The 17,708-nt window shown below is 46.0% G+C and overlaps 1 protein-coding gene across 1 annotated transcript; it reads right to left on the reverse strand.

The window, feature by feature from the left end:
• Positions 1-12,601: 12,601 nt before the first annotated feature.
• Positions 12,602-13,823, reverse strand: LOC113409434 (transcription factor jun-D-like). Its single transcript, XM_026663339.1, has one exon. The coding sequence runs from the start codon at positions 13,821-13,823 to the stop codon at positions 12,636-12,638; it is 1,188 nt and encodes a 395-aa protein (XP_026519124.1). The 3' UTR covers positions 12,602-12,635.
• Between the last annotated feature and the right edge of the window lie 3,885 nt (positions 13,824-17,708).

Here is a 17,708-nt window from a genome sequence, read left to right on the forward strand (position 1 = left end):
ACAAGGCCCCCAGTGGCCGCAGGAGTGAGATCACTATTCCAAGATAGCGGATTGCAGTATGTTTTAACCTCCAGGTTTTGTTAAACTGGCTACCATTAATTGGTAGGAACCAGGAGTATACTTGTAAACATGGATTTTCCACTCAAGTCAATTAAAAAAGATACAGTATCTCCTACACACCACTAAATTAAGATCAACTGTTTTACATTTAATCAAGTGCAAGTTATCAACCAATATTTTCCACTTTGACTAATAATTTTGATTCTAATATTACAGTCTGCAATAGCAACGTAAAAAAATCCAATAGACATAATCCACAGCTGCATTTTTATTAAGCCCTGTAGTCTCCAGTTTAAGTATAGAACGTTACCATGTTTGAAAGCCAATCTGTCGAAAATTATCTTGGAAAGGCTGTTCTGACAAAAATAGAGAATTTGGAGTCAGGATGCAACAGAATTAATCAGTTAGCTCTGTCTGAGTATGATGCACTAGCCAGAACAGAAATTTACACATACGCACACAGAATTCCAAAACTCCACTAGAAACAGAAACCCTGAAGTAATACTGAACCCAAGCAAATTCGTTTTTACAATGTGAGCGGGCTCTGTTTGTAGGAATAAATCCCAAATTTCTCATTCAACCAACTCCAAAAAGTACCTGCTCAAATTTCAAAATCCCTCCTGCCGGGGAGGTTCAGGAAGGGTTGCCTCTTCTCAACCTGTTAACGAGGCAAGTAGGGAGGGACAAAAACACAATTTAGAATAATTGGGAAAAATCTATCACCATTGTTGCAGCAGCAAAGTGGAATCTGGGATGAGTTGCTTAGGTTTACTAGCTACTCTTCTTTACGTTAGGTCTTGAATGCCTGGCCATTCTAGTTACCTGTCTGAAACCCCTGGAGGAATATAATGTGGGATTCTAGTTTCTAAATGACTGATTTTTGTACACAGTTCTGCTTTTGAGCAACATTGCGGTGGTGGGGCTGCTGGTGGCTATATGGGCGGGGGGGCGGAGAATGACAGCAGTTACCTCTCCCTTCTGAGAGAGCCCATTTGATCCCCTTTGCTTGCAGGTAAAGCGATACTGCTCCTTGGAATGGAGAATCGGACCCATAGAACTCAAGTGGTGGCTAACAGAGCTCCAAGTTGAAAAGTTTGAGGGTAAGAATAGATTTTTTTCCATACTATAAAGAAAGGTAATAAACTTAATGAGAACTAAGAATGACGACAACTATAGGTGAGAACTTTCAGGGCTCTATCCAGCCTCCCATCACTTCTGTAGCAGCTGGGCCAGTCTACTAGGCTTAGGCAGCCACACACACAACCCAAAGTACTTCCCCTCCCCCTGAAGAAACTGGCATTATACATCAGTGTTGTTGGTATGTGCCTGCCCAAACCTGTTCCCTTCTGTATAGAGTCACACAGACTCCACCCAGCTCAGCCGCCGTAGGCATGACTCTTGGGATGACAGCAGGACACCACATTCTAACACAGGAAGCTTTGTCAGCCCAGGAAGAAATTTCAGAGAGAGCACAACCACCAACCTTGGATGGACACTTCCAAAAACAGAGCTTGTCCAGGAGAAGCAGCCGGTTCCTTCCTCCCCTGCTCCCCATCACAGCCCAAAAAACCTGCAGAGCTGGGAGAGTTCCCACTCCAAGAAGCTTTCCCACTCCCCTGATGACCCTGTGTGGGGAGTTACTGCAAGCTCCCAGTTGCCGTAATTCAGAAAACTGGAGCAGTGGAAATGCTCAGACCCAACATAGAGAGTTCCCATGCAGCTATAATTGAGCAAGATGCTCAATCACATAAGCTCTGCATCCCCACACAGCCCTACACCTGCCTGGTATGGATTTCTCCCCTCCCTTTTTGGCTTCAAAGCTGGTGGGCCTGTTTCTCAATTGAGTCAACTGTGCATTCAGAATACAGGGTGTGATGGGAGGCAGAATTTCAGCTGAATAGTCCCTTCAATTTCATCTCTCATGTCACACTATGCAAACTAGCTCACTTTTAAACAGCACATGAAAGCCAATAACTGCACTAACCCTATACTGCACCTTTAAAAAACAAACAAACAAACAAAAACACACTAAGTTATTCTTCCCCCCACCAACGTAGTTCAAAAATGTGAGAGTGGTAAAGCTATTCCAGTGTAAATACAGTACTTAGTACATTGAAACTGGTTGTTCGTATGCCAGAACTACCTAAACGTGTCTTCATAATACACAGTATTTGCAACTAAGTAGCACTGTTCCCCAGAGCTGATTTTTCAACTGGCGGTATTAATAAGCCAAATACCTCTAATCTTTTAAATACAAGGGAACACCCAAGGGACCAGCAAAAACTTGTTTCCTTCTAGAGACAATCTTCAACTAGAGCAGGGGTTCTCAACCTTTTTCTTTCTGAGGCCCCCCCAGCATGCTATAAAAACTCCACGGCTCACCTGTACCACAACTAGTTTTCTGCATATAAAAGCCAGCGCCAGCATTGGGTGGTAGCAAGCAGGGCAACTGCCTCGGGCCCCATGCCACAGGGCCCCCCCATGAACCTACATTGCTCAGGCTTCAGCTTCAGCCCTGGGTGGTGGGGCTTAGGGACCTGGGCTTCAGCTTTCTGCCCTGGGCTCCAGCAAGTCTAATCCTGGCCTTGCTTGCAGACCCCCTGAAACCTGCTTGAGGCCCCCTAGTGGGCCCCGGACTCCTGGTTAAGAACCACTGAACTAGAGATTTGCCTTTTTTTTTTTTTTTTTAAGTTAGGAAAGTAGCTGCCTTTTGGAGTTTGTCCTTACTGCAGATTTCACGTAACTACAGATCAAAGCTCTGCATCGTCTGGGTCACATTCAAAACTCAGGAACCTTACTTGAGCACATGTGTGTGATGGTTACCATGGCTACAGATAAAAAGATTGTGAAGTTACCAGTCACAATTTCCAGAATACAAGTTTGGGGAACATTTAAATGAGTAACACAATCTAGTCTTGACTAAATATTTGTAGAAAGTTTGTATTCAGTATAGAAAACTTTTACTAAATGTATTTGTGGAAAGACTACAAAACTGGTCAAAAAGATTTCAAGGCTATTGTTTTAGACTTTCTTCCCCAAAGTGATTTAAAAAATTGGTTGCATTATATTTTCCCAACCTGCGAGGACAAATGGCACCATATTGCTTACCACAGGCATATAGGCTTCTGTTGCCATCTCAGAAACTGGGCCAGGTCAAGTTTTGGGAGCCCAGAAGTACTCTTGGGTGCTGTAGTAGTAATAATGATTCAGGAACTAGCACAAAATGATCCAAGTTAGTAACAATCTAATGCCCCAGGAGTGTTTGAGGGCACTGTACAGCTGCAATCTTGCAGAGTGTATGTAGGACAGAGGTCCTGTCTGCTTGTGGTCATGAGATCTCATGACATTGGCTCTAGAACGGTGGGTAGGTAATGACTCTGGTCGTGTTAAACAACCCTACCAGAGTCATTACCTACCCACCATTTTAGAGAGTCTTCCTCTTGTGATGGATATTAAATAGGAAAAGTGGCACAGTGAGAATCTGGAACCTCATTTCTGAGTCTCCTCTGTTTCAGTTCTTTTTGCACAGATTGCCCTATGTGATCAGCATGATTCTGAACTATTACTCCTGTGAATTAAGTAGGCTATCCCAAGTAAGTGCCAGTAAGTATTTACTACATACCACACCATCATATGTTCTACATTGTCTCTGCTACCAAAAAACGGAAGGTTTTTTTAAACCAGGAGTTTTATGTCCTTTTACCTGTGAAGCCAGGCTCCTTAGATTAACTCTACAGGGCTTAGTAACAGCCATGAAATCTACTTTGTACCTAAAAGTCCCAAGCTTACACTTCAATATCTCTGGCTTTCACAGGTCAGACAGGAGTGCTGTGGTCCCCATTAGGGAATCTCCTCTTTCTACAGGTAAGCTTCTATTTCTAGCTCTACAACGCTGCAAGATAAATGGACTTTACCGTCATACCATTTTGATGTATACAAAAATTATCCCTGGTTCCAGACTGGATATTGCCTACGCTGGGCCTCAAGGCTAAAAGTGATTGGAGGGAGGGGGGGCAGGGCAGGAATTCCACATAGTTCTGCAAAGTCTCAACTGCTGGTTGCTGAATATCTGAAAAATTGGGCCACTCCATTTTGGTGCCGACATGAGCTCTATTGAAAAAAATCTGGCTTTTAGCATCTTCCAGCTTTCTTCATTTGAGAGCCAGAACACGTACCAGTGCCTACCTCACAGCTGCACTGAGAAGCTTTTATCTATATAAATAAAATCTTCATTAACTTAAATACACTCAAATTAGGGAAGGAAGAGCAAGATAATCAAGAACTAGTCTAAAGAGATAAAATCTTAAAATACTACAGTTAGGGTTTGCTCAGCTTTAGAGATCTGACAAACAGCCATTCAGCCAGGTATCAGCCAGTGCACACACTTGGCAATCCACTTTGCACAGGTAGGCTGGCTGTGTACATTTCTCAACCTTTTACAGACTCTTTTTTATCGGAGCCACACAGTGAACCACGCCAAAGCATATCTATAGCAACCATTATGATTTCTCCAGAAGTGTATGTACTAATTAGGTTATTTTATTAGCTACTTTAGAGGTGTAACATGCAGTATTAGTACCTGACAGAAATAGCTGTTCAACTGAATTCACAACTATGCATGCTGGGAATGTGGATTTTTTTCATTGTATTTAAAAAAGCAAACACTGGGAGGCAATAATTTCAATGCTAATTCAGAGCAGCTATTACTTACGGTGACCTTCCATTCAGTTTGCAGCCATGACCTGTAATGCTTAAAATGTATCAGTGCTAAATGGTATTATAAAATAACCATGTTCTCTGAATCATCAGTTCTGAACAGCCTCTTGGTAGAAATGCTGTTTGGCAGAACTTCTAAAAGTGACCTTGCAATCACAACAAGATTTAGCATAATTATGCAGGGCTTCCACCCTACTATTAGATTGCTGGAATATGGAATGTACAGTTCTGTTACATACTTCACTGTCACGTTCATTACAGTTGAAGAAACTGCAGTTCCTTTAATTTTGTATCCCTGGATGGGTAGATTAGATAAAAGGGAAGTATTTAGTTCTTGCTTTGAATTCATAGATATTTGCATGCTTTAATCAGATTTGTTCAGCAAAGCTTTGATTTGTTGGCTACTCTGGCATTGATAGAGGATATCTGAGCTGAAGGGATAATACTTAAACGCACATATCTGGCACAAGAAGCGGACTGACTTTAGAATTAGTTACGGCTGGAACCACAAAGAGACAAAATTCAGTATTTCTGCATTCGTAGTATTTATGCTTTTGTCAACAACTTAGTGCAGTGGTTCTCAACCTTTCCCGACTACTGTACCCCTTTCAAGAGTCTGATTTGTCTTGTGTGTCCCCCAAGTTTCACCTCACTTAACTACTTGGTTACAAAATCAGACCTAAAATTACAAAAGTGTCACAGCCACATTGCAACTGAAAAATTGCTTTCTCATTTTTATCATATAATAAAATTGATTGGAATATACATATTGTATTTACATTACAGTGTGATACTTGAACCAGTTTTTCACTTGCAAGCCTTATCTGAAGTCCAAGCCTCGCTGCCTGGGGGTTAAGCATGTATCTTAGCTTCACAGGGCCCCCTGGGGCGTGGGCAATTGCCCTGCTTGCTACCCCCAATGCGGGCCCTGCACTTGCGACCATTCTAACCCCCAGGTTGAGAGACTGATCTAGGTGAGTTATGTACACCCTGGAAGACCTCTATGTACACCGGTTGAGAATCACTGACTTAAGCATACGTACATTTTCAAAGGACATAGCTAGTACCAAAACATAGATGCCAGCTTGGGTTGCTTCCAGTGTACCAATTCTCATTAGCAATATCCCACTCTAAAGCCATTGGGGATGTGGATTTTGATTCCTTGACATGCACGCCCTGTTTGTAAGAGTTGTTTCAACATATAAGTGGAGTTCCATCTTAGGCCTCTTTTCTGTCTGCAACGAACTTCAGAAGCAGTTTAGAAAGAGCATCTAGCCAGTAGCCATAAAGTCAAACAGGGACCAGTGGCTAAACAAGGTCAATCCAAAGTTGTTTTGGAAGACAGTCCAAACTGTAAAATTTCAGTTAAAGCTATTTGGATGTTTGTCCCATTAGTACACACTAAACAGGATCTTTTTCATGCTCTTTTTTCCCTCCTGCTTTCTGAAAACTGTATTACCAGCACTTGCCATCGAAGATCCCACAGTGCAAAAGTAAATTATGTTCCTGCTCTGAGCCAACATTGCTCTCTTCTTTATGTCTGATAAGTCTAACAGCATGAACAGGTTGCAAGTCACAAAAGGGATGCATAGCATGATAGAAAACACTTGAGTGGCACAAGATTGCTTAGCAGTTTAACACACTTTGCCCTCCACAATAGAATATGGTTTCCATATTAAATGCAACATTTCTCACCCAGAGCATTGAGACTCTCCATAAACTCTGATTTTGTTGACAACCTTCTTCGAAGAGGTAATTGGAACAAAGTTTGCTGAAATACTCTAGTTTCGAGAAGATTTAATTCAACTCGAGAAGTTTCTTCAGTGAATCACAGGAGTAGTTGTCATGTAATTAGTGCCACAGAATTAGGACTTATTGTACCCAAGGTTGCATTGCAGCAAGAGATTGGGGCTTTGCAATCAGCATTTGCAGGTTTATCTTCACACACTGAAAGATGCCCAGTCAAGACTTCACTTTCCCTTGCTCATCTTCCTTCATGTTTTTATAAGGGAGGCTGCCTGCCAGATTCTGTATATCTGAATAGCCTATAAAGTCACTGCGCTCAACGTTGACGACAAACAGAATCTGATCACCAAGGAGGAGAGTAATAGCCAGGTGATTTTGTTCTTGGTCACATCACTATTTAACCAAATAAAAATACTTGGGAAAACAGCAATGTTAGTGCACAAATCGAGTATTTGTCAAATGTGTACTTCACATCAATGAAAAAGGGATAAGAGGAAGGAAATCAGAAAACCCTGTGAAGGAAACAGTGAAATTGCTAGAGACAGTAGTTGGAGGTGTAAACAGAGATGATGAAAAAAGTATTACATAATTATTTTTTGTAATACTTTTTTCATCATCTCTGTTTACACCTCCAACTACTGTCTCTAGCAATTTCACTGTAATTATTTTATGTAATTATTTTTTGATACTTCCCCCTTCCCCCCCCCCCCCGCATCCATATATATATATAAAAGTCTGGAGGCCCTGACAAAATGCACTGAAGAAACGGCAAATGAAGTTTCAGGAACTCTGAAAATAACCTTCAAGAAAAAGTTAATTTGTCACTTAACTTTAAGAATATGAAGGAAAAACCAAGAAACCATTGGCTTATTAGGCAGGCATCCATACAATACATTCAGGCAGGAATCAATATATAAAATTTAGTTACGTCATGGCAATCCAACTACCATCTGCAGTGTGACTAATGATTAGGACATAAAGGAGATGTAATGTATATTTGAATATCAATGGCCAGAATAATCTTATAGGATAAATGAATAAATACCATTAGTTAAAAATCCCATACCATAGATTAGAAATTGGTTGCCAAATAAGAGAAGTAGCCGTTCATAGCAAGATTGCTATGTTGACAATCACATCATATAGGATAATTCAGGGTTTAATATTGGGACCTAGTCAAACAGCATTTTACGATGAGACAGGATCATTTAATCCAAGATATAAAAGTGATATTTAGAGACTACTCCATCCAAACACTCAAATGCAGCCACCACAGAGGTGAAATGAGAGTTGCTGTAGCATTGCTCTTCTCTAGTCAATGTTGGTATAGGACAGGATAGTCTGTATCATTGAAAATGGAGTAGGAATTTTAGGTATGCAGAATGTAATTGCTCAGAATGTAATTCGACACCTGTGCCTTGACAAGACACCCCATACTCTGGGGAAAGTGCCATGAGATCTTCACTGACATAGGCCATAGCTACACAAAAGGGACTACAGTGCAGCATAGCTATGCTGGCATAACCCATAGTGTAGACGGAGCCTACAGCACTGAAAGGGGTTTTTCCTGATGCTCTAGGTCCGAACTCTACCTACCTGAGTGACAGAAGCTAGGCTGACAGAAGGATTCTTCCATTAGCCTAGTTGCATCTACACCAGAGGTTTGGTTGGCCTAACTAGGAGCACCATATCTATGCCACCTAAATTATAAGTTCCACTCAGGACATTGTCTTTATGCCTCTTCTGGCAGATAGGACCTCCAACAGAACAGCGCATCCCAACAATGCACTGTGACATTAGTTCAGTACTGAACTAAGAGAGAAGAGTGCCATCTACTTATTTACCAACATCACAATTCAGTTAGTCTTTTCACCCTTTTCCTTTTTAACTAAAGAACAGGGGAAACAGAACTAGAACAAAACACATTTATTAGAATACCAGTGTTGTTTGGATTCCACATCTGAGCTTGATGCAGTTTATATCCAGAAGCGGAGGGGAAAAACCCATTACGGGAATCCTGTAACAACCATGCTGATGGGTCAGGCCAGCTGATGAAATTGGGCGATGTCACTACACATTCTGAGTGAGGAGTGAATTAAACAGCTCTTCTAGGAATGGAACCACAAATTACAAGCAGCGGAACATGTTTTCCATACTCCAAGTCAGCATGGGCAGTAGATCAGTTGCCCATAGCTCCCACCCCAGTGCCCGAGGAGAGGAGGATTGAGTAGGAATTCCTAACCACAAGTACTCCTCCCACCATCCATGGGATGTTGGGTTTAACACTAAATCAGAAGAATAAATGTCATCTAGTGAACCACCACCACCTTCCTGTAGCACCTAGACACAAAGACATTCCAAACATAAGTACCAATTAAATACCATGGACCAATGCTTTTTAGCGCAGAGTAATATTTTTATATTCTAGCTCTAAAGGAAGGTTTCAATTCAACTGCAATCAACTTTGCTGATGAGAAACACAAAATAGTAACACACAGGTAGAGTGACCACGAGAGATTGGACCTGTCTGGAAAACAGTGCAAGACTGACTAGTAGTGATGATAAATTGCAGATATGAGAATCTTTTGCTTGAACAGTCAGCATCAGGAATGAGTGTGAAGAAATCAGATATAAGTCTAGGAGGTTGGGTAAAATTTTCAAAGTCCTAAAGTCTCATTAAAAGTCAACTTTTAATGAGAGTTAGGCTTCTACGTGCCTGTCACTTTTGAAAACAGGATGTAAGCATCTAAGTCACTTAAGTGGTTTTGAAAATTTTAAAACCAGATATCAGGGTCTAAAATGGCCTAATGAGACCATACTTGGTGCATTTGTTGTGTACTTTATTGGTTCTGAAAATTCAGGAACAATGAAGAAAAACTAGGAGAAATACAAAACGCAACAAAAATGATACAAGGATCAGATGACATAAAAGACTGAGGGAAATAAACAGGGTATTATAATATTTTAAAAGATGGTCCGACAAGCAACAATGGACTGAAGTAAAGAAAGCTTAGTCTTAATATTACAAGCTAAAAAAAATGGTAGAAGAACAGACTTAAGGAGGTAGTCATAAAAACAACACTGCAGACATTCAAGATGAGGTCGGATAAGACTTTGGTGAGAATAACGTGCCATGTAGCTCCACAAATTGTGGAGGTATCACTGGAGAAACCAAGTGATGTTTTGTAGCCCTAATAGTCCTATGCTCCTCACTGGCCCCATATTATAATTCTGCCACCATTTTGGAAGCAAGGTTGTGGTGATTTCTCTTCATGGAGCTCATCCCCTTCTCTAGATATTGGTGAACTATCCCTATCGGAAATGATAGACAGTGCCTTTATTTAAAGCTATATCTTTAAATACTTCTGATGAGCAAAGAGCACCTACAAAATGGACTAGATTGCAGCAAGTGTCAGGTGTTTTTCAAACTTTTCCTCAGGTACTACTAGAAGGTCTTCACCCACCTCCCCCACTTTCATTTGAAATTACAGGAGTTGACCACTGTGCTGTATCACCAAAATACTTAGTATATTTTCCATGAAGTAGGAACATTGCCAGTGCAGAGCACTCAATGCAAATTTGTTTATTAAGTAGGGTTACCTCCTTCCCTCATTATGTAAAGCTTGTGTTTAAGTGTGAAAAATTAATCGATTCTCTACTTCCACACCATCACCTTTGCAAATACAGTTTTTCCATGTACTAAGCACTGGTTCATTTTTAAACACATTTGCCAGATATGGCACATTATTACTGGTTGAATTCTATTAGTGTGGTGAAACTGACTGAATGCTTAGCAAAAGATCTTTAAGTTGTATTTACTTCGTAAGAATTAAGCGGCATTGCATTTGTTCGCTAGTATTTCTAATACACAATTCTTAGGACAGAAGAAGGGAGTTTTAGACTATCACTGAAATCATTCATTTTGGCTCTGGCTATGCTATAACTTTACTCAGTTTTTAAACGATTAACGTGGTTTGCATCTCCACTACTCATTGAAGTCATTTGTGCTAAGTGTGTGTCCCAGGCCTGACATGGGGAAGCCTCACACAGTTTACATTTACAGCTATGCTATTTTAAATTAACCCGCTCACAAGTCTCTCTTTACAAGTAAAAAACATTGTATGCATATCAATTCCCCTTCATGCCTTTGAAAGCATAGCTGAAGTAGCTTTCAGAAGAGGACATGGATGATATAAAACAGTTACGGAATTGGTTTAATTGATCATGCTTATAAAACAAACTATATTAGTTAAGATATTTTCAAGACTATGCTGGCCCCCATCCTGCAACTGGATCTGCTCATGCTGAGCCCCACTGACTTCAGTGGTTTGGAGTATGGGCAGATCCAGGATCAGGGCCTAAGTGAAGACAGGGTTTCTTGTTGAGTGAACCTTCAGAGTTCGTGCTGAAAGTGAACATTTAATTGTACCAAGCCACAAGACTGAATAAACCTTGATTTGCAGAAATGCTCAGAACATGCACATCAAAGGGTAGTAAAAAAGCAAATCTGCCCATAACATGGTCTTTGCTATTTATCCAGAGAATCCCAAAAAGCAAGGATTAAGTCTAAGCAGAGAAAACCGTTCCTTTTCTATCCCTTATTACTAAATTCTAGGCAAAAATAAATAAATCACACCAGACTCTTCTGCCCAGAAACTCATCTCACATTCTGACTTTTGACTCTTCCCCTCCCTAGGCAACTAGAAAAATGTCTTTAGAATAAAATAGAACAAGAAAATATTATTTACATATTTCTTCTGAAAAAATAAATCTAGTTCTCCATTATGTTTCTATGATTTATTCAAACATAATACAATGGAGTTACCATAATAACCGTTAGAGCTAAAAAACAATCTGAGCCCTTTTCTGGGTAGCATTGAATTGCTACTATACCCCATAAAGAGCAAGCAGAACTGGAATGTGCACAGTGAAAGAAAAGGCATAAATGACGCTCTTCTGCCAAATTAATTTCTTCCACTAGTATGCGTTTGCTATAAAAATAAGGTTTAGGTGACATCCAAAAAGTTTCAAGTTTCAATAAATAAATATATATACCAATGCTCCAAGTTTGCACTAGCACAAGAAATAATATGGAGCTTATGATCTATAAGAGTATTTTCTTACAGTTGAATCTGTAATTAAATATGGTTCATTCTAACCTGTTACCTGGCAGAATCTCTATCAGCTAAAGCTAGATTTTAAAACCAGACCCATTCAAGTGCTTTACTTGCATGTCTTAATTGCCAGCTGCAAATTAAAAGCTACTCTGCAGCAAAACAATCTTTTTTAAAAAATTCCTTTCAATACCAAGAAATACCATTGCCACATTTTGTTTTAAATACACATACACACTTTTTTTAAAAAAATGTATAATTTTAGCTTCTTTTCAAGCTCTGAATAAACATATTGAACCATCACTACACACTATATTAAGGTGTATTAGGAATTATGCCTTTTGCAGAAAAATAAAGTTGACTTTCTGTAAACAGGGGTTATTTTAGTTCTGAACTCTTTACAGATCTCTCAAGTTCTTCACTGGAACTTTGAAAAACAACCCCCAAACACCCTTCACTTTGAAGTGTAGGAATTTCTCTTGAAGTCAGCTTTAAAAGTTAAATACCCAATATAAAAATCTTTTGTACTCACTGCAACATAAATATACCTTACAAGACATTTAATACCCAACTTCTGTACTGTGCTTCCTTTCCAGGCACCAATAAATAAAGACGGACCTTCAATCTAGGTACTTAAAATTCTCTATTGGTCAATAATCTCTAACCTTTGAATCCCTATTTTCCCCCTGCTATACTCTAGTGCTACCCTCACAATCAAATCCCCGACCGACTCCGGAATATTTGAAGTTCTTTCCTTCGCCGCCGCGGCAGCGCGCTGGGGCCGGTGGCCTCTGGCTCCTCCCCGGCAAAGCGCCCGGAGGGGTTGGTGGAAAGGAGGACGCGAGACTCGCACGTGTTTTCGGGGCCGCTCCCGTCCCCGGCCCCGCTTTCAGTCTCCGAGCAGCGACGATTGCACGTTTCTGAGGCGCGGGGCTGGGCCCAGGCCCGGCCCCCTCGGTCTCGGCTGGGCCCGTCTCTGTCCCACTCCGGCCCGCGGCTTCAGCAGGCGCTGGTCTCCGGCGCGGCGGGCTCGGCGGGGCCCTCCGGCGGCGGCGGGGCGGGCGGGCCCGCGGCGCTGATGTGGCAGCCGCTGGAGAGGTGGCTGCGGACGCGGCCCTGCAGCTGGGTGACCTGGGCCCGCAGCAGGCTGGCGGTGGCGGCCAGCTCGGCGTTCTGCCCCTTCAGCGCCTTCACCTTGTCCTCCAGCCGCGCGATCCGCTCCAGCTTCCGCCGCCGGCACTTGGAGGCCGCGATGCGGTTCCGCAGCCGCTTCCGCTCGGCCTTCAGCCGCTCCTGGCTCTCCGCGTCCAGCGGCGACAGCGAAGGCGGCGTCGGGGCGCTGCTGCCGGCCTCGCCCGGCGGAGGCGCCTCGGGCACGGTCTGCGGCTCCTCCAGGGCCCTGGCGGCGCCGGGAGCGGGGAGGCGGCCGCTGCCCAGCCCCGGCGGGGCGGGGGCGGGGAAGGGCAGGCCCGGCGGGGCGGCGGAGTAGGCGCCGCCCGCGGGGCTGAGCGGCCCGGCCGGGTTGAAGGTGCCGAGGGTGGTGTAGACGGCGGGCGGGTCGGCGGCGGGCCGGCAGGGCCCCGGGGAGAGCGGCGCCCCCAGCAGCTGGTTCTGCTTGTGCAGGTCGGCCAGGGCCTTGACGAAGCCGTCGGCGAATCCCTCCTGCTCCTGCGTCACCTGCTGGCGGTAGAGGAAGGGCCCGGCCGCGGGGGGCGGGGCGGCGGCGGGGCAGGGGCTGGCGGGGCCCAGGCCGGCGCTGCCTTGGATCAGCAGCTGCTCCAGGTCCGCCGCGGGCGGCAGCTTCAGCAGCGGCAGCTCCGCAGGGGACCCGGCCGCCAACAGAGCCGCCTCCGGGCCGCCCCTGCCGCCGGCTCCTCCCCCCGCTGCCGAGCCCGGGGGCGCCGCGGCGGGGATGAGCCTCAGCGCCGCGCCGCTCCGGGTGCCGCCGGGCGGCCGCAGTGTGTAGGACCCCGGCAGCGCCGAGGGGGAGGCGGCCGCCCCCGCCGCCATCTCTCGCTTCTTACCGGTCCCGAGCAGCAGCTTGTGCCCCGCCGCCTCCACCCCTGCCCCGGGGCCGCTGCCGAAGCCGGGGAGCGGCACGAAGTCGGGCAGCAGCTCCAGCCCCTCCTCGGGGTAGAACGGGGCCTCCATCTTCACCGCCGCCCGGCCGCTGCGGCCGCCGCTCATCCTGCCCTCCCGGCCGGCCAGGGGGGCCGCCCCGCCTCCGGCCGGAGCGGGAGCAAGGGGACCCCCCGCGGGGACTGCGGGGACTGGTCGCTCGCCCGGGAGGTCGGGGGGCCCCCGCCCGCCTCAGCCCGGCACCCAGGGGAAGGAGATCCAGAGCCGCATGCACGGCAGGGAGGTGGGCTGCCTGCGCCCGGGGCGCCCAGGCTCTGCTCCGCGCGGTGTCCGCGATGGGGGAGGCGGGGGCTGGGCTCACCCCTGGCAGGCGGGTCGGCTCCCACCGGGGGCAGCTGCAGCCTCCTCCGCCGCCCAGGGCTCCGCGCCTTCGGCTTGTGGCATTTACTGAAACTCCTACAGGGGAACTGATGTCAAACCCCCTCCCAGCAGCAGCGCCGCCTTCGCGCCCGCTCTCTCCGCCCCTCCGGCGGCCGCGGCTCTCTCCCGCCCGCCTGGGCATGGGAGCGCACACAGCTCCGCGCTGGCAGCTGCCCACACACCCGCCCACACGCGCTCCCTTGCTGCGGGCTGAACAGCTCTGCCAGCTGGGAAAGGGGCTTTGGCAGAGCGCTGCCCCTTGGCGAGAGCTGTGGGGAGGGAGGGGGTCATTTATTAACGATCGCTCTTCATCGCCTTCATTGCACACAGAAGCAGGGGCTTGTTCTGCTCTTCGCGTTATTCCACTGACTGTAACGCACAGCTTCCCAAACTAGTCTTTAGCCTGACCTGTTTGCATCCCTCTAGACTACAGTACTAGGGAGAGGCACAGGGAACAGACTGACCCAATAACGCAGTGGAGGGGATTGTATACAGTGCAGCGTTTATGGGGGAGGACTACAAGGGATGAAATCATCACCCGTAATCTGACTTTCTCTTTGCAGACTACTACGCAGAAAGTATATTAAGGGAATGCGCAGGTTGCATAATTAAGCACTGAAAAATCAGGAAGTACCGAATTGAAAGTTCCACCTGCAACCCTAACTGTGCCTCATTACCCTGCCTTCTGACACAGTCTTTAATTACCTGGTTTATTGTGTTTCAGATAACACAGCAGAACATCCTTACCCTTTTCTAATGACCTTGGAAAGGGCATCTTGGAAAGTGCAGTGAATGAGGCAGTGCTAGTATACGGTGTATGGTAACATAGGCTAGGGCAGTGGTTCTCAAACTTTTTTTTTCAATTGCAGAGGCTCTCGGCGGACCACTTAATGAGCTTTCCAAATGTTGTTTGTACTGTTTAAGTATTGTAAAGCGCTTTGGATAAAAGCACTATATATATGGGGTGTGTGTGTGTGTGTATATATATATATATGGTAAAAGCACTTTATATATATATATAAAATTAACGTTTTTTGTTCTACAAATAAAATCACACACTTCATATTTTAATATCAGTAGTCTTACCTTTCTAATGCGACGGATGTGCCTTCTCTCCCTGGCCGCGGCAGCCCCCGAACTGGGGCTGGGAAGGAGGGGGGTACCTCTGGGTCTCCACCATCGCTGGGGAAAGTTGCCTCTTTCTCTGGCCACTGCAGCCCTGCATGTCCCAAATTCCCCCCCACTCCCTCTTTTCATCCCACTGCCTCCTCCCACCTGCTCCCTATTCCCCCCCAAGGCCACCACTTCCCCTTACATGTGCATCTCTCTCCAGGGTCCTGCACGGCTCCACTAATTAGGTGGGTGGCCCTTCAGTCTCTCATGTGCGGCCACCCAGGCTCACACCTTAGCGCGGTGGTTTTCAAACCGTGGGTCGCAATCCAGTACTGGGTCGCGGTGGCTCTGGTCAGCACCGCCGACTGGGCCGTTAAAAGTCCCATCGGCGGTGCTGCCTGGCTAAGGCAGCCTAGTCTAGTGCCTACCTGTTCTGATACTGTGCTGTGCCCCGGAAGAGGGCAGCAGCAGGTCTGGCTCCTAGGTCGGGGGGCCACAGGGCTCCATGCACTGCCCCCACCCCGAGCACTGGCTCCGCATTCCCATTGGCTGGTTCCTGGCCAATGGGAGCTGGGGGGGGCAGTGCCTGTGGCTGAGTGCCATGCACCCCCAGCCTGAGCCTGCACCCCCAGTCCAGAGCCCTGACCCCCTCCTGCACCCCTGCCCCAGCCCAGAGCCCCCTCCCACACCTTTAACCCCTCATTCCCAGTGCCCCCAGAGCCTGCACCCCCAGCCCAGACCCCCTCCTGCACTCCAATCCCCTGCCCCAGCCCAGAGCCCCCTCCCCCTCCCTGAACCCCTCATTCCTAGCCTCATCCCACAGCCCTCACCCCAACCGTCTGCCCCAGCCCTGAGCCCCTCCCACGCCCCAAGCCCCTCATCCCCAGCTCTGTTGGATTGTGAGCATCAACAATTTTCTTCAACTGGGCCCTAGAAAAAAAGTTTGAAAACAGTTCCCTCTAAGACAATGATCTGTGGACCACTTGAATGGAGCTCGCGGACCCACAGTTTGAAAACCTCTGGGCTAGGGCTTTGCAGAATAGCTTGCTTTAGTCAATGTGTATCTTGTATACAACTGACTCATGAATTCTTTATCTACTATACGCAGGGTACAACTGTGACGTTTCCCTCTGGTGTTGTCTGGACCAGTGATCTGCTAGGCCACTCCAATCCTTGACTCTGGGAGCCAGACTTACCCTGCTCTGCTGTGAGAACCCCACTCCTGGGCTGTTCACGCACAGCTTCTGGCATGTAAGCTGCTCCCAGCTACTTGCAAGCAGATGACACTAGCCAATATCGCCGGTCCCAGACACAACCCTAGGAACCTCCGTCTTGCAGTGCCAGTTATGCCTGCTGGACACTGCAAGCTTATATAAGTTTGTCAATTTAACAATGAAATTGATATGTACCAGGCTTGTTATCCCCAGGGGAGCCTCTGACACACTTCAAACCAAACGTACTGCTTCAGGTAGAATAAACAAACAGATGTATTAACTATAAAGGTAGATTTTAAGTGATTATAAGTCAAAGCATAACAAGTCAGATTTGGTCAAATGAAATAAAAGCAAAACACATTCTAAGCTGATCTTAACACTCTCAATGTCCTTACAAACTTAGATGCTTTTCACCACAGGCTGGCTGGTTACTTTTCAGTCAGGCTCTCCTCTTTGATCAGCGTTTCAGTCGCTTGGTGGTGGTGTCTGTAGATGTAGGTGGAGGAGAGAGAGCATGGCAGATGTCTCTCCCTTTTATCATGTTCTTTCTTCCCTCTTGGCTTTGCCCCCCTCCTCAGTGTCAGGTGAGCATTACCTCATCGCAGTCCCAAACTGCCCAAAGGAAGGGGGTGACTCCCTCGAGGGTCTAACAGATTATTTTGTTGGTGCCCAAGCCAGTGTTCATTGTTCCTGTGAGGCTGGGCTGGGTTTGTCCCATCCATGCCCTGATGAGGTGTAAACTGCCTCTCTGTTCTTGGAGAGTATTTGCATGGGTTTGCTTTAAGCCATGAGGACACATTTTCAGTCTCATAACTATATACATGAAATTATAACCTATAACATTACTGTGACAATTACTATAACAACCATGCTCAGTGCATCATGAGCCTTTCGAAGACACCCAACATGACAAACTTTGCATTGGATACCACACAATCATTTTATAAAGATGAAGATGGGGATGTAGGGTGTTCCCCTTGAGGTACAGAGCATCACAACAACAAAATAGAAAATGCTAAATGTGTTCAAGGTTGTAGGGGGAAAATTATGTATTGTATTTTTGAGCTGTTAGAGAACTGTGTCATCGGTTAAGAGGATGGGGGGGATTTACAATTTTTTAAAATCTCTATTTAAAATTCCTTGGGTCAGGGGTATTAATGTGGCCCTGACCAAGCTGATGATAGCTCCTTTTGAGCCACTCAGTGCTTGCCGTCTTGAGCTTGCTCAATGAATGAACCTCATGCCT

Source organism: Terrapene carolina, unplaced genomic scaffold (assembly GCF_002925995.2).
Source record: "Terrapene carolina triunguis isolate 2854851 unplaced genomic scaffold, T_m_triunguis-2.0 Scaffold33356, whole genome shotgun sequence".
NCBI classification, from domain to species: Eukaryota; Metazoa; Chordata; order Testudines; family Emydidae; genus Terrapene; species Terrapene triunguis.

Coding starts and splice junctions, on each gene's coding strand:
- LOC113409434 (XM_026663339.1), bottom strand. CDS start 13,823: ATGAGCGGCGGCCGCAGCGGCCGGGCGGCGGTGAAGATGGAGGCCCCG.